The sequence below is a fragment of the Xiphophorus hellerii genome, chromosome 23 (assembly GCF_003331165.1).
Source record: "Xiphophorus hellerii strain 12219 chromosome 23, Xiphophorus_hellerii-4.1, whole genome shotgun sequence".
In the NCBI taxonomy this organism is placed as follows: Eukaryota; Metazoa; Chordata; class Actinopteri; order Cyprinodontiformes; family Poeciliidae; genus Xiphophorus; species Xiphophorus hellerii.
Genome location: NC_045694.1, coordinates 9,681,606 through 9,699,149, shown reverse-complemented (window position 1 = coordinate 9,699,149; position 17,544 = coordinate 9,681,606). Strand labels below are relative to the sequence as shown.

Sequence of the window (17,544 nt, the reverse complement as noted above, 5' to 3'; positions counted from 1 at the left end):
CTGAATTAAACGAAATACAACTTCAGTTTCTCGGAGCCTTTTCCCTGTAATTATAGATTGTAGTAACACTGAAAGGTTACCAAAGTGATACTAACTAGTTATTTATTAACTGTCTACTCAGATACAAAAAGAAAACAGGTGATCCCACTTTAAATATATATATATTTTTGTTAAAAGTAATCAAATTAAGTTTATCAAAGTAAATATATTAAGTTGTCATATTAACACAAATGTAAATGAAGTACGTTTGGCTAATTCAATTAAATTACATATAATAAATTAGCTATTTTTTTGTTTTGTTTTTTATGTTGGCGCTCCATTTTCTTTTCTCAATGTAGCCAATTACGTAAATAGGAATTTTGATTTTTCCAAAGGAACCAGGCCTTATCCATTATTAAGTTAATATTTTAAGATGTTTTACTAGAAAATCAGGATCTTAATAGTTGAATAAAACTGAACAACTGTAGTGAGGGTTACTCTAACTACAGTCTTTAAAAGTTACTCTCCTACAACTTTTAGATGCATCGATGCTCCAACACACCTGATTCAAAAGGTTAAATTACTTCTTCTAGATGTATGGAGTTTGGTAAAGGCCTGATAATGAATTATTCATTTGATTCAGGCATGTTAGAGTAAAGTTGTGCCTAAAAACAGAAAGCTCCTGACTGGATTTGGAGACTCGTGCGATACACTGAAGGAAGTCAATGAAGTTGGGAAACTGATTTGTCCTCATGCACCAAAATGATGCATCAGAGCTAAGAAAAAACACACTTATACGTTCAGAAAGTTATGTTTGAGTTGCCTAATTAGCTGGTTCGTTTGCTTGCATCTCATTAAAACTACTTTGAACCGGGGGAGCAACATGCCAGAAAACATTTATGGTAACAGTGAAACCTCTTTAAACCTCCATATATCCTGATAAGAGCAACTGGTCCACGTTTAGTCTGCATTAGTGAGTTACTTTAAGAGGTGAGTGATGACAGAAAAAAACCCAGAAGGTTTTTACAATGAAGGTCTGTTGAGAGACGAAATGCAGACAAGGTTTTAGGGTAAACTGCTGAGGAGGGAGACGGAAAAGGGCACAGGGGGGCGGGGAGGATCTGGATCCTGACATACCCCAGAAGGTCTTTTCTCTCTGTTACTGCACCCTCCGTCGCTCATCAATAGTTTATAATGTGGGTCACTGGCAGCCATAAGGTGCCTCCCACTCCTGAGGCCGACTCAAAATGCAGAATTACGGCACACTGAGCTCATCTCTGCAAGGTCATGTGGGGGACAGAGCGGGGAACACTGACACTAATTGGTGAATGAAAGATAGTAATGATAGAGGTGGTTTGGATGACTTCTCTTTAACCTCTGTTTAACTTCTGCAGAGTACAAATCCAACAAGCACATTCTGCCATGCTTTAGATTTACAGTATGTCTAAGGGAGAGACGCTGAATTTAAACGGCCGTAAAACGTTATGGGATAAATCACTCCCTCTGAATATACATGAGGAGAGGAAAATATGGAAATATTACATCTCTATGCCTGAGGTAGTAACCTTTTGTTGCCACAACTGAGGAGGACGACATAACTTTACATATTTCTGCTTCATAATCCATTTGAGTAATAATGTTGTCAGCAGATGCAAGGTGATGAGCGCAACAATAGAAAAAAGGAAAATGGAGAAGACAAAGGAATTAGGGTAGATGGTGGAAATGAAAGAAGAAAAAAACAAGCAAAGGAAATCCCAAATGGCTATAAGAGGAGGGAGGTAAAATATTTTTCCCAGAGAAAGGAAGTAATAAGGGTTAAAAAAGACAGATACACTATATGCCGCAGCACTGGAGGCCCCCCCTCTCTCTTTCTTCCTTCCTTACCACAGCTGCAGTGATAAATGTCTCTTTGTATTCTGCACAGAGAACTGCAGGCTACAATGTACTTGTCAAAAGACAGCTGATTCTTCCCCCCACGCCATTTAAACAGAGTATTTTTAATCTTTCCTTTCATAGGAATAGAGCAGGAGACGACAAAACAAATGCCCTGTGCCAAGACGCATAATGCCCAGAAAATCTCTCCCCATTCACTGCATGTTTGTGTGCAGCTATGAATGCGCTCCTGCAGGTGTAGCATTGACTGGTGTAACTGCATACTATTTGTACTTTTCCCCAAATTTTGCTGCGTCCTTAATCCCCTCTGTGCAGCCGTAGTTCCACTATGACGGCCCCTAAATAGGCGTCAGTGCTACAGGTAATGGAGCTGATTATAGCTATCTGGGCTGTGGGCCAGCTGCCAGACTCTGTCCTGCCTGGAGGGAGCTCAGGCCGCCTGGTGTCTGATATCCTGGGATCCCTGTAATACAAGCCTTGCCTTGGCAGTCACTCTGCAACTATCTTGCCCACTTCAAGCCGCACACAGAGGTTCCTTGGAGGAAGTCTATGGGTATAGGATGTCCTCATCAAGTTGTTTACTCCACATTGTATTAGTCTACAGTCCTACCATTTCATCAACAAGGATGGAGTAACGGATTCTTTGGTAAGAGAATGTTATTGGCTCAGAGTGATAATAGAAGATTGGGACCTGGAAGTGGTTTTAATAGGTCAATAAAAAAATTATGTACACAGATTGCATTGGTGACATAAAAAAAACAATAGGTTATCAGGCGGTGATACATTCTCCCCTGTTGTGCTGTAATTTTTCCAGTCAGCTGAATGGCAGCTCAACCAATAACACCTGAGGCTCATCGAGCCAAGTGGGAGAGATCCGAACACAGTGCAGCATGCTGCTTTAAATAGCAGCGCTTCATTTATGATCAGAATATCTTCCTGAAGGTTTCGCTTGAACACAATTATCCTGGAACCGCAAAGAACACGTTAGGATCCAAATGATCAACGAGTCATATCAAAACAAAGAGGAAGCAAACTGAAATGAGCCCGATCCAAATACTACTATATGCAAGACGTAACCTTTCTGTGTTTGTGTTATAAATAAATGATGGCCCTACGTGTGTTTTAAATAAAGTGTTGTCCAAACATTTTAGCGGGGCAGAAAATATCAGATCTTACAAATAAAACAACTAAGAAATATTTGGAGATATTGTCTTTACTTTCCTTCTGTGTGAAAGATCTACGCTCCTCTCTTTATTAATAGCTTCAGAAAAATATTGAATTAATCCCAATAAATTGGATTATTTATCAAAATATTAGACTCCTACCATATAAATAGATAAATTTTTGGTGAAAGAATCTTATTTTTTTTAAATATGTAACTCTGAAAACAAATAGAAAACAAACTGAAATTTGAAAAAAATTTGACCATATATCTCATGGTCTTAAGCCTGGGCAGCTTACTGAACACAGACAATTAAAAATATTATACTAAATATCTCTGTGACTGGGGGAACGTGTGACATTTGCTCTAGTTGTTACAATGTAACTTCACTTTAAATAATTTAAGAAAGTTTTAATCTAAGGAATCTGCTCAGATCTTTGATTTACTGGTCTGTCCAGATAAGCATCAACGTCCCACATGGAAAGTGAATGAACAGATGGATAGTATTTTCTCATCAGTGGTAGTTTTAGACCTTTGATTTTAAATTGAAGTCAAATGGTGACTTTTGGACCTGAGGTTTTACAACTCTTGGCGTAAACACCAGTTTTAATCCTTAAAATGATTCATATGTCCAGAGCAGAAGTCATGTTTGGGTCATAAAATAGTCACTGCCATTCATATATAGAGCTGCTTTAAAATTAAGCATGTTTTTAACCTGTATGTGTCTAAACTAATTACCTTTTTTCTCCAGTACATCACTTTTCTTGCTTCTTTGTCAATGCTAAATTACCATGGAGACAAGAGGGCTTATTCACCTAACTATAAGTGGCATTTGCTGAAACAACATCCACTTGGTGCGACTGATGTTATCATTGTCCTTGGGAGAGCGTCTCTATAGATGCCTCAAGAAATGTGAAATTTCAACACACAGGAAAACCACAGTGAATAAGAACTTACAACACTTCCTTTGAAGAAACATGTATTTTTTGCTGTTATGACAGGCATTTGTGAAGCAGCCTACATGAACCTGCGGTGTGTTTGTAAATGAAGAATGGCAGTTTTGAGAGGATCCTTTGTTAACGCACGGTTGTATTAAATTTACAGCACATGATGATAAGATAGCCGATCTGGGGGGTAAATTGGGTTCAGATTACGATCGCCTGTCAATGGCAGAATGCCCATTTTGGTCTGGTGGCACAGATGCAACAGCATGGAAGCAGTAATTGAAAGAACCTTCAAGCAAATTGAATTTACCTTAAGATAGATATATGATTATAGATTAGGAATATATTTTGTTGCTATATACATGTATATTCTTTTCTGAAGAATTTACAATTTTCTGCATGCTTGCAAATAGTGTCTGATATTTTTATAGAGGTGGAAAGTGAACGCAATGTGGCAACACATCCCATTTCTGAGATACATCAAAACACAACACTGTTCTTCCACAAGAAAAAAGATAGATCTGAAAAATGAAAAGATTCCTGCTAATCTGGTTTCATGGACTAAACATTTCAAACTGTTAAAGAATGTTGTTAGATATTCCAGTTCATGTTTCAATTGTCTATGTACCATGGTTTTAATGGCTGTGTTATACTAACGTTGGTCCTAACAACCCCAACAACAACAAAAATAATAAATGCTCCCTTTTTGTTTAATCACAAATCCAAATAAAAGTTTTCTTCATCTCAAACTGTGTTTAAAAAAATCTGTTCAGCATAAAATCATCCAGTCTTGGTTCTGAAGTATTTTAGATTTTAACTCGAGATGATTGTTGTTGAAACTCACAAAAAACTGTAAGATATTAGTTTAGCATGTTCTGAATCAACATATTCTAGAATAACATATTCAATGAATATGTTGATTCAGTCTATGTATTTCAAATTTTGAGAAAGACTTGACTAAAGCCAGTCTGTTAAATAAACTCTTATTAGTTCAGCTTGTGAAGCTCTAACGTGTCGCTAACGGTTAGCCACTAGCATTGTTTTAGCAATGCTGCTAGATAAACAACTTAACCGGACAGAAGAGGTTTTTAGGACTTATTCAGTTGAGTGTACAGTAGGTTATTTCAGATTTTATCACAGATAATTAAATGCAGTCTGGACCCAAGAAAAAAACCTCTGAAATAGCTGTTTGCTAACGTTAGCATTGTTGGCTGCTCATCTTTCTGGGACAGTTTGTTGAGAAATAACCTGGAACAGAATTTTTTTTTTATGTGAAAGAAATATATTTATAAAAAAGTGTGGATGAATTTCTGACATGTTACAAAATGTGTGTTTTAAATCCCTGCTGGCAGAAAGCTTTGAAAGGGAGACCTTTATTGCTTCAGCTTGTGCAGAAAGATACGCTGCATTCAATAGTAAATACACAAAAGGTTGCATGGCCTCTGGACAATATAAATAATGTGTGCTAGAATTGCGCGGGGCATGTTCCCTGTTTGGAAAATGCAAATGCACACCAACAGGTGTCTTTCTCTGTAGGCATTGCTTTAATGTAACAAGGTACATTTGAAAGTGACACAACCCAAACCCACGAGGCGTTTGTGATTTCAGTACTAATGTTACTGCAGTCCTCACTGCTTTGTTTTACCCCACAGTCATGGTTGCTCCTTGCTTTGAATTACAGTGGGAAGCGGCTTGTGTCCACGCTGCGACCTCAAAGAATTAAACACACAATGCAGTGCGGTTAGAAAAATGGCTGCTGCCTTAGTTCCTCAGATGAGAACAGAATCAATCAGGGCCACAAAAGGCAAGCAAACTGGAGACAACGCTGTAGTGCTGCTTCTTGAATTTAACTCTTCTCCTCCCTTCCTACCCACAGCATTTCTTTATTCATCTTTCTCCTTGTGCCTCTCTCTTTTCCACTCCATTTCTGATTAACCTTTATAGACGCACACCTGCATGCACACAGAGGCTCCTCAGTATGTTGTGTACGCACACTCTCAGATGGATTTAAAATTCAGGTACTCTCCCCTTCTCTCTTTAATACACACTCGGCCCCCATCAACTTCTGTGCATTACCTGCTCTTAATCTCCTTCCCTCTGTCTGGGATCATCCTGATCCCCCTGTTTTCCCATCTGCTGCTGATTGGGACCCAGCTTGGCAAGGTGTTCAACAAACAACCGTGATTCTCTTGGTTTCTGCGGAGATTATTAACACACCTAGCATGCCACAGCGTCATGAATAAGCAATGGAGATCCGGAGACCTATTTTCTGTCTGCCTCTGTGTTTCCTCCCTCTCTCCAAGTCTCTGTCTCTCACTCTCCCTCTCCCTCTCTTTTTTTTTTTTTTTGCACCGTCTCGTTGTGAACTGAATGCCAGGATTGTCTAAAAAATGAGCTGTCAGTGGAGGGCCTGCAACGAGATACATCAGGCTCATTGTGAGCTCTAGAAAATAATGAACTATTCCCATTTCTCCCTCTGATATGTTCAATACGCTATCCATGACAAGTGCAAAGAGATAAGCAGTCCCCTCTTGAGCTGATTAAATACACTGAGTACATTCAGAAGAGCTTTGACAGCACGAGGGTTCAGCCGAAGTCATTATGGTATTATAACGTTACTATATGTTTTCTGTCTCGACTGGAAATGAAGACCTTTTGTGTGCGGCTTCTGTCTGAGCTCAGTTACAGATGCTACCTGGTGGTAGCAAATGTATACAGACAATAAAAACAGAGCTGGTTAATAATGTCTGGTTTTCCACTACAGGATTTCACAAAATTCAAAGAGATAAAAAAAAAAGATAATTTCTGTACGCATTTAGGTTGTTGACGCCATAAAAGATCCCAGAATGAAGGTGATCAACTTGCATTAGGTGGTAAACACCAACACGGCGACTTTACACTGATTTTGGCATAAATCCTGGATTAGTATTTTCCCCATTTTTAACCAGCTCATAAAATGATGGAAATGAAAATAACTTCAAACTCTTTTTAAATTAAAGAAGTTTAAAAATATGTTGATATTATTGCAGATTATATAAATGATCGAGTGTTTTCTGAGTGCGTAGTTGGTTTTTACTGTAATTATGCTGCTGCTGTCTTTGCCGGGTCTCCCTTGTAAAATAGATCTCTGATCTCAGTGGGACTAAAACGGTAACATAAAAGTTAAATAAAATAAAGATAGGCTTATGAAATGTTGCTTTCTACTGTAAGATGGGGTGTTTAATGTCCTACATGTCGCAACTCATACCTACCAGAGAATGTTTTTTAACTGTTTTGACAACCAAGGACTTAGAAGTCCTTTCTTTTAATCTTTTAATCTAATTATAGTCAACTGCAGAAAAATGTTGCAATGGGGCTCCAGTAAACTGAATTAGAGTTATTTTCGTATGATCAGGGCACATTATCTCTCTCAATTCATAAAATTCAGCTGTCCTAATTCATAAGAGTTTGCTCCAAAATACAATATTTAAATGAATTAAATTACATGTGCTGCGACAGACTGGCGACCTGTCCAGGGTGAACCCCGCCTCTCGCCCGGAACGTAGCTGGAGATAGGCACCAACAACCCTCCCGACCCCATTAGGGACAAAGGGTGAACAGAAAATGGATGGATGGATGGAAATTACATGTGAGATTTGAACATTTAATGAGAATTTATCTCTAATTAATGGAAAAACTTGATTACAAAACCAACAAACACACTTTATAGTTTAATTTCCTAACTGTCCCCTCTTTGGGAAAATAAAGAATATTTCTATTAAATCCAGAAGTACTGAATGGTTTCTTTATGAAACAAAAACGGCAGTATTGAGGGAGAAGTATTGCCACGAACTGGCGAAGGATAGAATTAACCTGCAATTGCAAACATCTTCTTGCAAACCGCTCTATGTCTGATTATCCTAAAACTCACGCAAGGCTCATAAAACACAACTCAAACTTTTTGCTGCAGCCAAGCAGAAAACAAAAAGCACTTTTGAATGAGTAATTTGATTTAAAATATGTAAAAAATGAGGAGAAATCAATTGGAGAGGCCTCAAAACAACTCAGCTTATGCCTCAGATGATGTCACCACAACCATGTGAGGATAGAAATTAGTTTCTGAGGTATATTGGATTTTTTAAAAAGAAACAGCAAACTAGGAAGATGAATAAAAAACTGATCATTGTATGTTGTTTTATAGTTGATGAACTGCATGTGAAGTGAGTTACAGAAAAGTCCGGGAGGTAGCTTTAAAGAAGAGCAGCTAGAGGCAATGTTTGCAAAAAGCCGTCAGGCAGCCAAAATATGCCACATTTGTTTTCACTTGTCTCCAATAACGTCATGAAAAAAAGGAGAGTACTTTTTCAAACGATTCTTGGAAAAATCGTCAGTACGCTTTTGAAAATATGACAAAAACTAACCTGGAGGTTGTGAGCAATTTAGAAAAAGAAAAAAAACTTAAAGGAGAAATGAAAGCTGCGTTTGAACAGAAACATTTTTTTTTTCCAAATCGCACAGTGAGAAGGAAAAAGAGCAGAAAAATCACATCTTCCCCTCCAGTCACATGAGTCGTTTTTTTACAAGGTGCAAAATCAATATCAGTCTGCTCTGTTTTATTATATTAGGTGTAATTTCAATATGACACAGCCAGGCACCTCACAGTGTAACAGAATTTCATTCACTGATAAGCACAATAAAAAAGATAAGCCCAGATGGACACGGCTTGGAATGACATTTTATTTCTTTCTCTTTTTTATCCTCACGTCTCCACAACTCGGAGGCAAAAATCTGCATGTCGGGTTGTTCATTACAGACTCCACTACACCTGCTAGCAAGCATGGAGTGTGTTTGCACTCTATCTACCTTAATGTTGCACCCAGCTCTTTGTCACTGTCAGCCATTTTACCTCCACCGGTTCCCACATTAAATTAGGCAAATCCAAATCAAAATGGATGGTCTCAGAGTGGAGTTTACTTGTTAATCTAATCATAAAGTATCACAATGCAACATGTGTCTTGTACAGCAGTTTTGATACCTAATTCAAACAAATGTTGTTTGGGAATCAGTCACATCCTCTGGCAAATTCCCATTTACCTCATAGCAAGAGGAATGGAGAAAAAAATCCCTCCTGCCTGTCAGGGATTTTGTTTCTTCTTCCCTTCCCTTTTTATTTTCCCTCACTAAGACTGCTTAGTAGACTCTCAGCTCATCTCTCAATCTCTGTCTCCCTCGCACACAGACTCTCTCCGCCTCCTGTAGTGTTGTCAGCACAGCCCCGTTCCTGTTGCCTTCCTGATTCTGACACCTGTCAGCATTTTTCGTTAGTAGATCAGAGAACTGCAAACTAGAAATGTTCCCGTGCCGAATTTAGGGCAAGTTCGTGGCAGAAACATGTGAGGTGCCTTTACTCTTCCTCTAATTCAACAGGGGGAAAGGGAAGTGCTTGACTGGCACAAAGTTTGGGAGATGTGGGTTGGAGGTGTCTGCAGTCTGAAGAAAGAAGAGAGAGAAAGAGAGATAGCGAGAGAGGAAGGAAGAGAAAAAAGGTGGAAATAGGGGGAGGAGGGGCTTAAATCAATTAGGAACAGTGAAACCCTGCGGATCTACTGATGGAAAAAGGGAATATGAAGAAATGTGCAGCCCACAAAGGGGGCTTCCATTCCTGGGCTTCAGCTTCAGGCACACACCCACAGGGAGCTAACAGATAGATGAGAGATATTCTCCAGAGGTGGAGGCCAAGGAATATGTCAGAAATAAAGGCGCCTGGTTCCCTGCTCTGGCTAATTGAGCAGTCCTGCATCCCCTTTGAGTCTAACAGCCCAGGCAGGACTGAATCTACTTGATGAGCACTTATACAGTGACCTGGAAACAATAGTAAAACCCAGGCTGCAAACCCTCTAAAACCAGAAAATGGCAATGCTGCAAATGACGCGGCGCCCCCGTCTTTTCCACTCATGCTGAGGTAACTTGAGCGATTTAACAATACATGAATCTTAATCCTTGAAAACCATAGCTCATCCACATCCGAGAGGAATTACAATGTGAGCTACAACAATCAAAGAAAGTCGGAAAAAATAGATTAAGCTCCCTTTGTCACCAGCCCCCTCAGAGCCAGTTCCCCTGACACTAATGGTTCCACAGAGCCGAAGCTAGCAGGTCCCCTATTTCAACAAAATCCCCCCTAACTTCACAGACATGCCTGCAAAGATAAAGAGGAATTCATTATATATAGCTCTTCTCCTCAGTTTACAGTTTCAGCAACATCGTCCTTTTATTCAACTGGCAGATTACGTGTTAAAGATACCCTTCCATTTATAGATTTTAAGAGATTTAAAATAATTTGGTCCTCAGATACTTTCCAAATCTAATCCACAGGGTGAGGGATGTTTAAGGTCAGCTCGTTGAAAAGAGCACACACTCTTCTTTAGATTCCAGGCAGGGATTCAACAAGGAGTTATTCACTCAGATATAAGTCGAAAATCTCTCCACAACCACTTCACTGAACGTCACCTTGATAAGCCCGTGGAGAAATAATGGATAGAAAAAAGTCCAACCCACCAGGGACGCAACACCATTATTGGACTGTCCTCCAGTGGGGTCACCAAGTGGGGTTGATGGACACCTTTAAAAATTTGCAGGTGACTCTGTCTTTGTCTAACACAGCATGTCTTCTAGGCAGACAATGCTTCCAGGGGAGGACCTGTCATGAGGAACAATAAGGCCAATCAGAAGTGCCGATTTAGAAATATTATGCCTAGAAGCTTAGACTTCCTCTTCAGCATCTGAGACATAAAATTAGTGATGCACCGATTGCAGTTTTCTGGCCGATTACCGATCTTTAAGAAGCCTATCCTGCCGATTCCAATTTTGGCCTATACCAATGTTTTTTGGCTGAAATATTGCTCAATATAGCAAGAAAGTGGCTGAACTGGCAACAGTGGGGTGACTATTGTTAACAGTAAACGTGCAGACATGACCTGGTGGGCCGGTCTATCAGTCAATCCTCTCTGAATGGAGAGCAAAAGAGGACAGAGGCTGATTTTTAAACCTTTACAGAAAAAATCAATGGATAAGACTGGCTTCACATGTAAAAACCGGCCGATCTCCCAAAATTAAGGAAGTAGTTGTGCATGGAAAGCATGAAGAATATTTTTTAAAAGTTATTATCTTGAGACACTAAAACATAAACCAGTTGCTCTTTTTTTTTTTTCTAAATCACAAAATCCAACCAGTGGCACAGAAGAGCAAAGAGGCTTTTAAAGTGACAAATTCAACAATTTAGTTCACTCTACTTTATCTATTTATTTATATTATTCAGCTTTCTATTTTCCTTTATGACGCAAGTGTCTGAATATTTGTCAAATAGTAGCATGATCACAAATAGGTCAAAGTTTTGGAGCGATACAGCAATTTAAAATCATGGACACCAAATTTTAAGGTGGCGTATGTATATGCTAACTGGCTAATTCCTGGTCTATAGTTACTGTTTTTAAGTTCATGCTTTTTTATTAAAATCCCTGAACTCTTCTAGGCTTCTGGTTTTGTTGTGCTCACCCAAATATTATTAGTGGCCCCCTTCTGGACCCCTCTTAAGACATTTCCTGGAGACGCCCTTGCTGCTTGATCAGAGAGGAGGGAAAAATCCATTGTGATCGGATTCCCACATGAAAGTTAACAGAATGAAGGGAAGGCCGGGTCTTTGTCTAAAGGTAGCGGCTTGTCTCCTGGGCAAACAAAGCCTTTGCATGGCACTGGGAATGGTAAACATTTGCATGGTGAAAAGCCCCAGAGTTTAACCCTTCCTCCTTTTCCTCTTACAACTTCCTTTTGTTCTTTACACTTATCAACACAAGAGAACAGAACAATAAAAATCAAACACAGACACACAAAAAGTAGGTGCTGCTATCCTTAGCTAGCGTGCTGCTGTAGTCCTTTGGCAACTGCAGTCTCTCAACTTGTTTTCTGCTTTAGCTGGCAGGCGAGGCACAGCACACCACACAGCAGATTTACTCCCAGAAGACGTCTAAACAGCGGGGCGTTTAGCTGAGATGCCGCTTTGTTTTCTAAAAATCTCCCCCTATTCACACAACAGAAAAGTGTCCGTTTTTTTTGTCAATTAAAACAGACGATCTCAAAGTAAAGCCCGCATCAGCACATAATGTGTAACCACTGTACCTCTCATCTTCCATAAACCTCAAAGGTTGTTTTTCTGCCTTCATGCTCGAGTCGGTTCGTACGCAGGGGTAAAACAAGCAGCAGGGAAACGACAGAGCCACGGCGTTCTCCTGAGGAGCTCTGGAGAAATTCTGATCATGTAAAACTCGCATAAACCGGGAGAGACGGATTCAACTGTGCATCATGTGCCCATCACTGTCAGCCTTCTCCGCCCTTTAACTGTGTAATTAGACCATTGAGATGGAAACGGGGGACAATTTCATCCACCATGTCATTACATTTCTGCATGTCATCTTTGGGCAAATCATTTAACAACTATGAACAGCCCCTCTGGTGTGACCACTGTAGCAGACTGACATCCAAAACAATGAGGAAAAAAAAGATCCGAGGCAGTCATTAGCTTCCCGACAGTCTTTACAGAGTTCCTCTGTATCTCTTGTAAAGCAGTTTTAGACATTTCTTGGCTTAAATTTCCATAATTCCCAGTCAGTCCATTAAGATCCAGCAAAAACAAGAGACTGAAGGAATGAACAGAGTGATAGGTGAATTCATCAGTGGGAGAATACTGGATAATGGATGGACAGACTGATAGATAGATAGATAGATAGATGGTGAGAAGACTGATAAAAGAGAGTTGGATGGACAGATAGTATGAGCATGTTTTTCTTTTGTAAAGTTTGATGAATCACCAAAACTCCCTAATCAGCTTTGAATTGTATAGAAAGACAGACAAACAGGCGGATAGACGGATGAATGGATGGACAGACAGCTGAAAGGATGACTGGACGGATGAAATAATTGTTAAACTTATTAAAAGAGATGCTTTTGGATGAACGGATAGATGGATACAACGTTTGAACAATGGGTCCAGGAATTAAAGAATCAATTTCTCCAGCCTTATCTATGCCAGAGAAAATAAATCTAATTCCATATTTTTCCATAATTTTCCGCAGCTTGGAGGAACCTCGTTTTTTCTAAAAAAGACATGCTGGGGGGAAAAGTGACTTTGCAGCGAGTGGAGATGAAAGAGGAAGAAAAGAAAAAGCCAATAAGAAGCAAACACATTGTAATTCCACACAGATACGCTGTTATCATCTATTTTACTCTGGTCAAAAGAATGGACAGCACTGTGAAATAGCCTCTTGTTCTGTTTACCGGCAGTGTTGTGCTGCATTAGACATTCAGGAGACACGCTTCCATTTTGCTGAAACAGATACAATCATTGGTGGTGTTAATGAAAAACGCACCGCCTCAGAGAGCTCTCCCCCTTGTAATATTCTTCATGTACATCATTTCTAATTGTCTCCAATAATGAGATCCCACTACCAGAAGACCTGTCAGTGTGCATTATTTGGAGGCATGAGGATTTTTTTCACAGGTTGTGAAGTAATTACAGCTGGCAACCACTAGACAGTCAATTCACTTTTCTGCGCCTATTAAAGGCCGACGCTGCCGGGCGAACACCCGGGACAATTCGGTTCTAATGGTCACCATTCATTCTGACCCCGCACACCTGCATCTGCATTTCTCAGCCAAAAAACCCCCAAAAAACATCAACAATAAAAACAAGGAGAGCTGCCGGCCAGAAAGACAGATGCATTTGTATCGCTCAATTCTCGATGAACATAAAATGAAGGTTTCATGATGTTATTGTTCCCCAGTCAAACAACATAAACAGCAAAACTGCTCCAAGTGAAGCATCTGGTTGGGTAAATACGCCAAGATGAGCCTGCAGACGTCTTTTACTGCATTTCAAGCCACACCCTCAAACTTAACAGGCTACTGGTAAAAATAGATGGCTAAATAATTCAAATAAATCACATCGTGTTCATTCTTCAACATGATGCATATTTTTAAAGCAGGATTCCTTCCCGCCTATCTTTGGCTCATTAAAACCTCCTGCCTTATGTGAACTAAAGAAGCACGAGAATGAACTAGTGAGTGACTAGACAGTGTTTTCTAGGGCATTGTTGGTGTGAAATGAACCAACATTATTTTCATGTTAGACAGGAAAAGAAACCTTAAACAAGCTGAAGAAACTGGAGCAAATGTGACATGTGGATGAGCAAAGGGATTCCTCCACAAACGCTTTTCATTCAAACTAATTACGAGCTAAACTGCTAATTTTCAGATCATCTCAAATTGTTGGACCATTTTCACACGTGTTGGCGAGCCGCAGCACCTGTGTGTGCCGTTTCCTTTGAGCTCATAAATACCCCCGGCAACATCCTGAAACAGCTTTATCCTGCTGTTCTCCTCTCGCTGACCCCCTCTCTCTTCCTCGGTCTGAATGAACACGACCTTGTCACCTGACCCCTGCCGATGGAGTAAATGTTTCTTTTTAAAACAGCCGATCAGAAATGAAACATCAACATTAATTCCCTGCTAAATGCTCCCACTGAATAATGGATAAGGACACAAGCGAAGATATGTAGATTTCCACCTTCTGCTCTAATTGCTGCCATTCAAACACGTCTGAAGTCGCCCTCGCTTCAAGACCCGGCTTGGCTGCTATCAGTCAATAAAGTTGCCTAAGCTGGAATCAAAGGGTGGCCTTATCTGTCAGAGATCCCTCACATTAGCTGAGAGCAGGACATCAAAGACGAAAAAAAGGGGGATGTTATTTATGCACATCTGAAACCTGCAGTGGACATAATGGATCTTAAAAGATGTCCTGGTTGAGTAAAAACAGACTCAAGCACACACAAACACACCAATCCATATTGGGGCCTATCTTGAAAGTGGAAACAACATCCTCCAAACCTCTTGACGCGCGCAGCCTGCACACATAACAACAGGCAAATACGTCCTTACCTTGGTCTGGCAGCTGGCAAACATTGGGGGGGACGGTCATGTTCAGCATGTCGTTGACAGCCGTGTCAACATAGTGTCCTCTCTGGACGTCATGTTCGCTGTCGGTCTGGTCGCTCTCCTCGTGGCCGCTGTCCTTCAGGCTGTTGCCCTCCAGGTCCTTGAACGTTGATGTGCTACATGGGGGCCAGGAGGGAGAAAAGGGAAATGTTGATTAACTGTCACATCACCTTTTCTGACACAGTGTTCATTGTCGCTTGGTCCCTGATGGTTTTTGACTAGCTGCCTGTCTTTTAATCTTCTTTCCCTGCCCCACAAACAGAATATAGAGAAACTGGCTGGCCTGTTTTTGGAAACTCCACTCTCCAATCTTTTTATAATCAGTGAACCATATTTAAACTCTCTTTGGTAGGTATGGAAGTTGTTACTGCAGGAAGATGACACAATGTTTTTGAGTTTTGGTTGTGTCAAACCTGACTTTTTCAGGTCCTTGAGGTGATTTGTCCATTCAATACCAAATTAAATGGACCCAGAGCTGATTTTAGCAGAAAACAGAAAGTTTTAACACATTCCGGGCTGGAAACACTCTTGGATTCTCATAAAAAAAGTTTAATATTTTGACTATTAGTGAGGCGTTTAAGAAAGAAGTCAGAGGAGGCACAGAGAAGGAAGTAGCCTTTAAAAGGAAATTGTATTTTGTACATGGTGAACCTTGTTTACAGGTCATTCAGGTGTTGAAAAAGCAAGAAAGAATACAACTTTAAACAGATAACATGAACATTTTCTTTGAGCTTTCAACCTATTTCTACTTTAGAATATACAGGATTTAGAATTGTGGAAATTTCTAACTTAAGGTAATTGTTTCTATTCACTAGGAAACACAGAGAAAATGCTGAGGATATTGGACTAATCAGTAATGGGTTGATGGTTATTTTGGTGCATCATTTTGTGTTTTTGTAGCTTTGATCTACCTGCAGCATGATACTTTGTGTCAATCAAAGTTATTTGTAAGATTTAGGTAATTCATAGCTATTTATCTCTAAAGTTGTTACCACAAAGAGGATAAAACTAATATCTAAGTGCATGGAAGCAAGAAAGAATGAAATATTAAGGCACAGATATGAAATGGAGTTATAAAGTGACAAAGGAAAAATCTGAGCTGGAGTAATCACTGACATGGAATACTGAAGACAATTTAAAATTCATTTGTCTTTTGTAAAAAAAAAGAAAAAAAAAAAGTGTAAAACCGTGTTTTACAATAAATCACTAATTCTTCCCCTGATAAAAAAAATAATTAGCGATTTCTTTCCTGAAAGCTAGAAATAAATATTTGGAACCTTTTTAATAGATTTAAAGAAAAATATTAATCTTTTCAAATGTATCATCAGTTCAAAGTATCATAGGAACTGGAGGGTAGCATTTGCCTACAAATCTCTGATTGCTGTGTCCATAAACACGGAACATTTCCAGGGATTCAATCTTGAATAATAGTAATTTATTTTAGAATAAGTCGCCTTTAAGCACTACACCTTTGAAAAGAAAAGTCTATGTCTGGCTTCTGTTTGCAGTTTCCACAAGATAAGAAGGAAGTGCAAATCTTTTGAGAGCTTTTATGGATTAAGCACATATTTCTGAACCTCACAAAGCAAGTATGCGGTGATTCAGACGGGGACATTGTGGATGGATGTGCCGTCTTCAAGGACATTTCAACGAACAAACAGGAGGCACTCACTCACTACAATCAAACAAATACTGCAGTAATCAGGAAATCCTGCAAGGGAGATGGATGAAGAAAGGCGCTGGAAGCATACAAACGGAGCATCTGTCTTGTTTGGGGCTCACAGTCAATAAAGATGGTGGGGTGTGGGGGCCACAATCAACAGCTGCACAGTAACAGCGTGATTTCCCCTCGTTTGATTTCCTTCCCACTGGAACAAATCCTACTTTACAAACAACACTAAACTGGAATGAACACGTTTCTTGCATGGGAGAGAAAATAAGAAGAGCTGGTTTGTAAGGAGGGGCGAATCAGCGTAAACAAAAAGGTACGGTAAAGTAAAAAGTGGAACAGGAGGAAGTGAAGGACAGTAGAAGGTAGAGCTGCATTCCTCGGCCCAAGCTGGGAGAGAGGACTGCAGCGGAGGTAATGCCGGCTCTGATGTTATCACTGTAATTGCACCTGTCCCAGACCATAGGCTCCCTGGCTCCTGAGGGGATCTCTTTGTAGTATCCTGCAGAGGCCCTCACTTGAATGCTCTTTGTTTATATTAATGCAAGGAATCTTTTTCTTTTTTTTAAAAGCGGGAGGGAGGAAGTAAGGAAGGGGAATTACCTTAATGGGTTTTCAAAAGGGCGGCACAGCCTCAAACAAAAGAAAGGCTTGATTGTTTTACCGCAGGTAAAAACCAAGAGCTGCAGCAAAAACAGTTAGAAACCCTCATGAGGTACAAGGAATTTCACTATGACCCCCTTCAAAACCGTGACGCTGAATTCCTGCAGCCCTATCAAGTATCCCGCATCAAGTGGGCTGAACAACAATGCACAAAGAAAACATTTATTCTTTGATTCTTCACACAAGGAGACCTCAAGTGTATATTATTT

The 17,544-nt window shown here is 39.8% G+C and overlaps 1 protein-coding gene across 7 annotated transcripts in view; it reads right to left on the bottom strand.

Moving 5' to 3' along the window:
• Window positions 1-17,544, bottom strand: part of pcdh19 (protocadherin 19) — an 88,995-nt gene that overhangs the window by 18,216 nt on the left and 53,235 nt on the right. For 4 of the 7 annotated variants that reach the window (XM_032554449.1, XM_032554450.1, XM_032554444.1 and 1 more), the window contains exon 4: window positions 14,947-15,119. In XM_032554449.1, the coding sequence (XP_032410340.1) occupies window positions 14,947-15,119 (173 nt within the window). Of the gene's footprint in view, window positions 1-14,946; window positions 15,132-17,544 lie in introns of all 7 variants that reach the window. The other 3 variants (XM_032554448.1, XM_032554443.1, XM_032554445.1) reach the window with 1 other exon arrangement.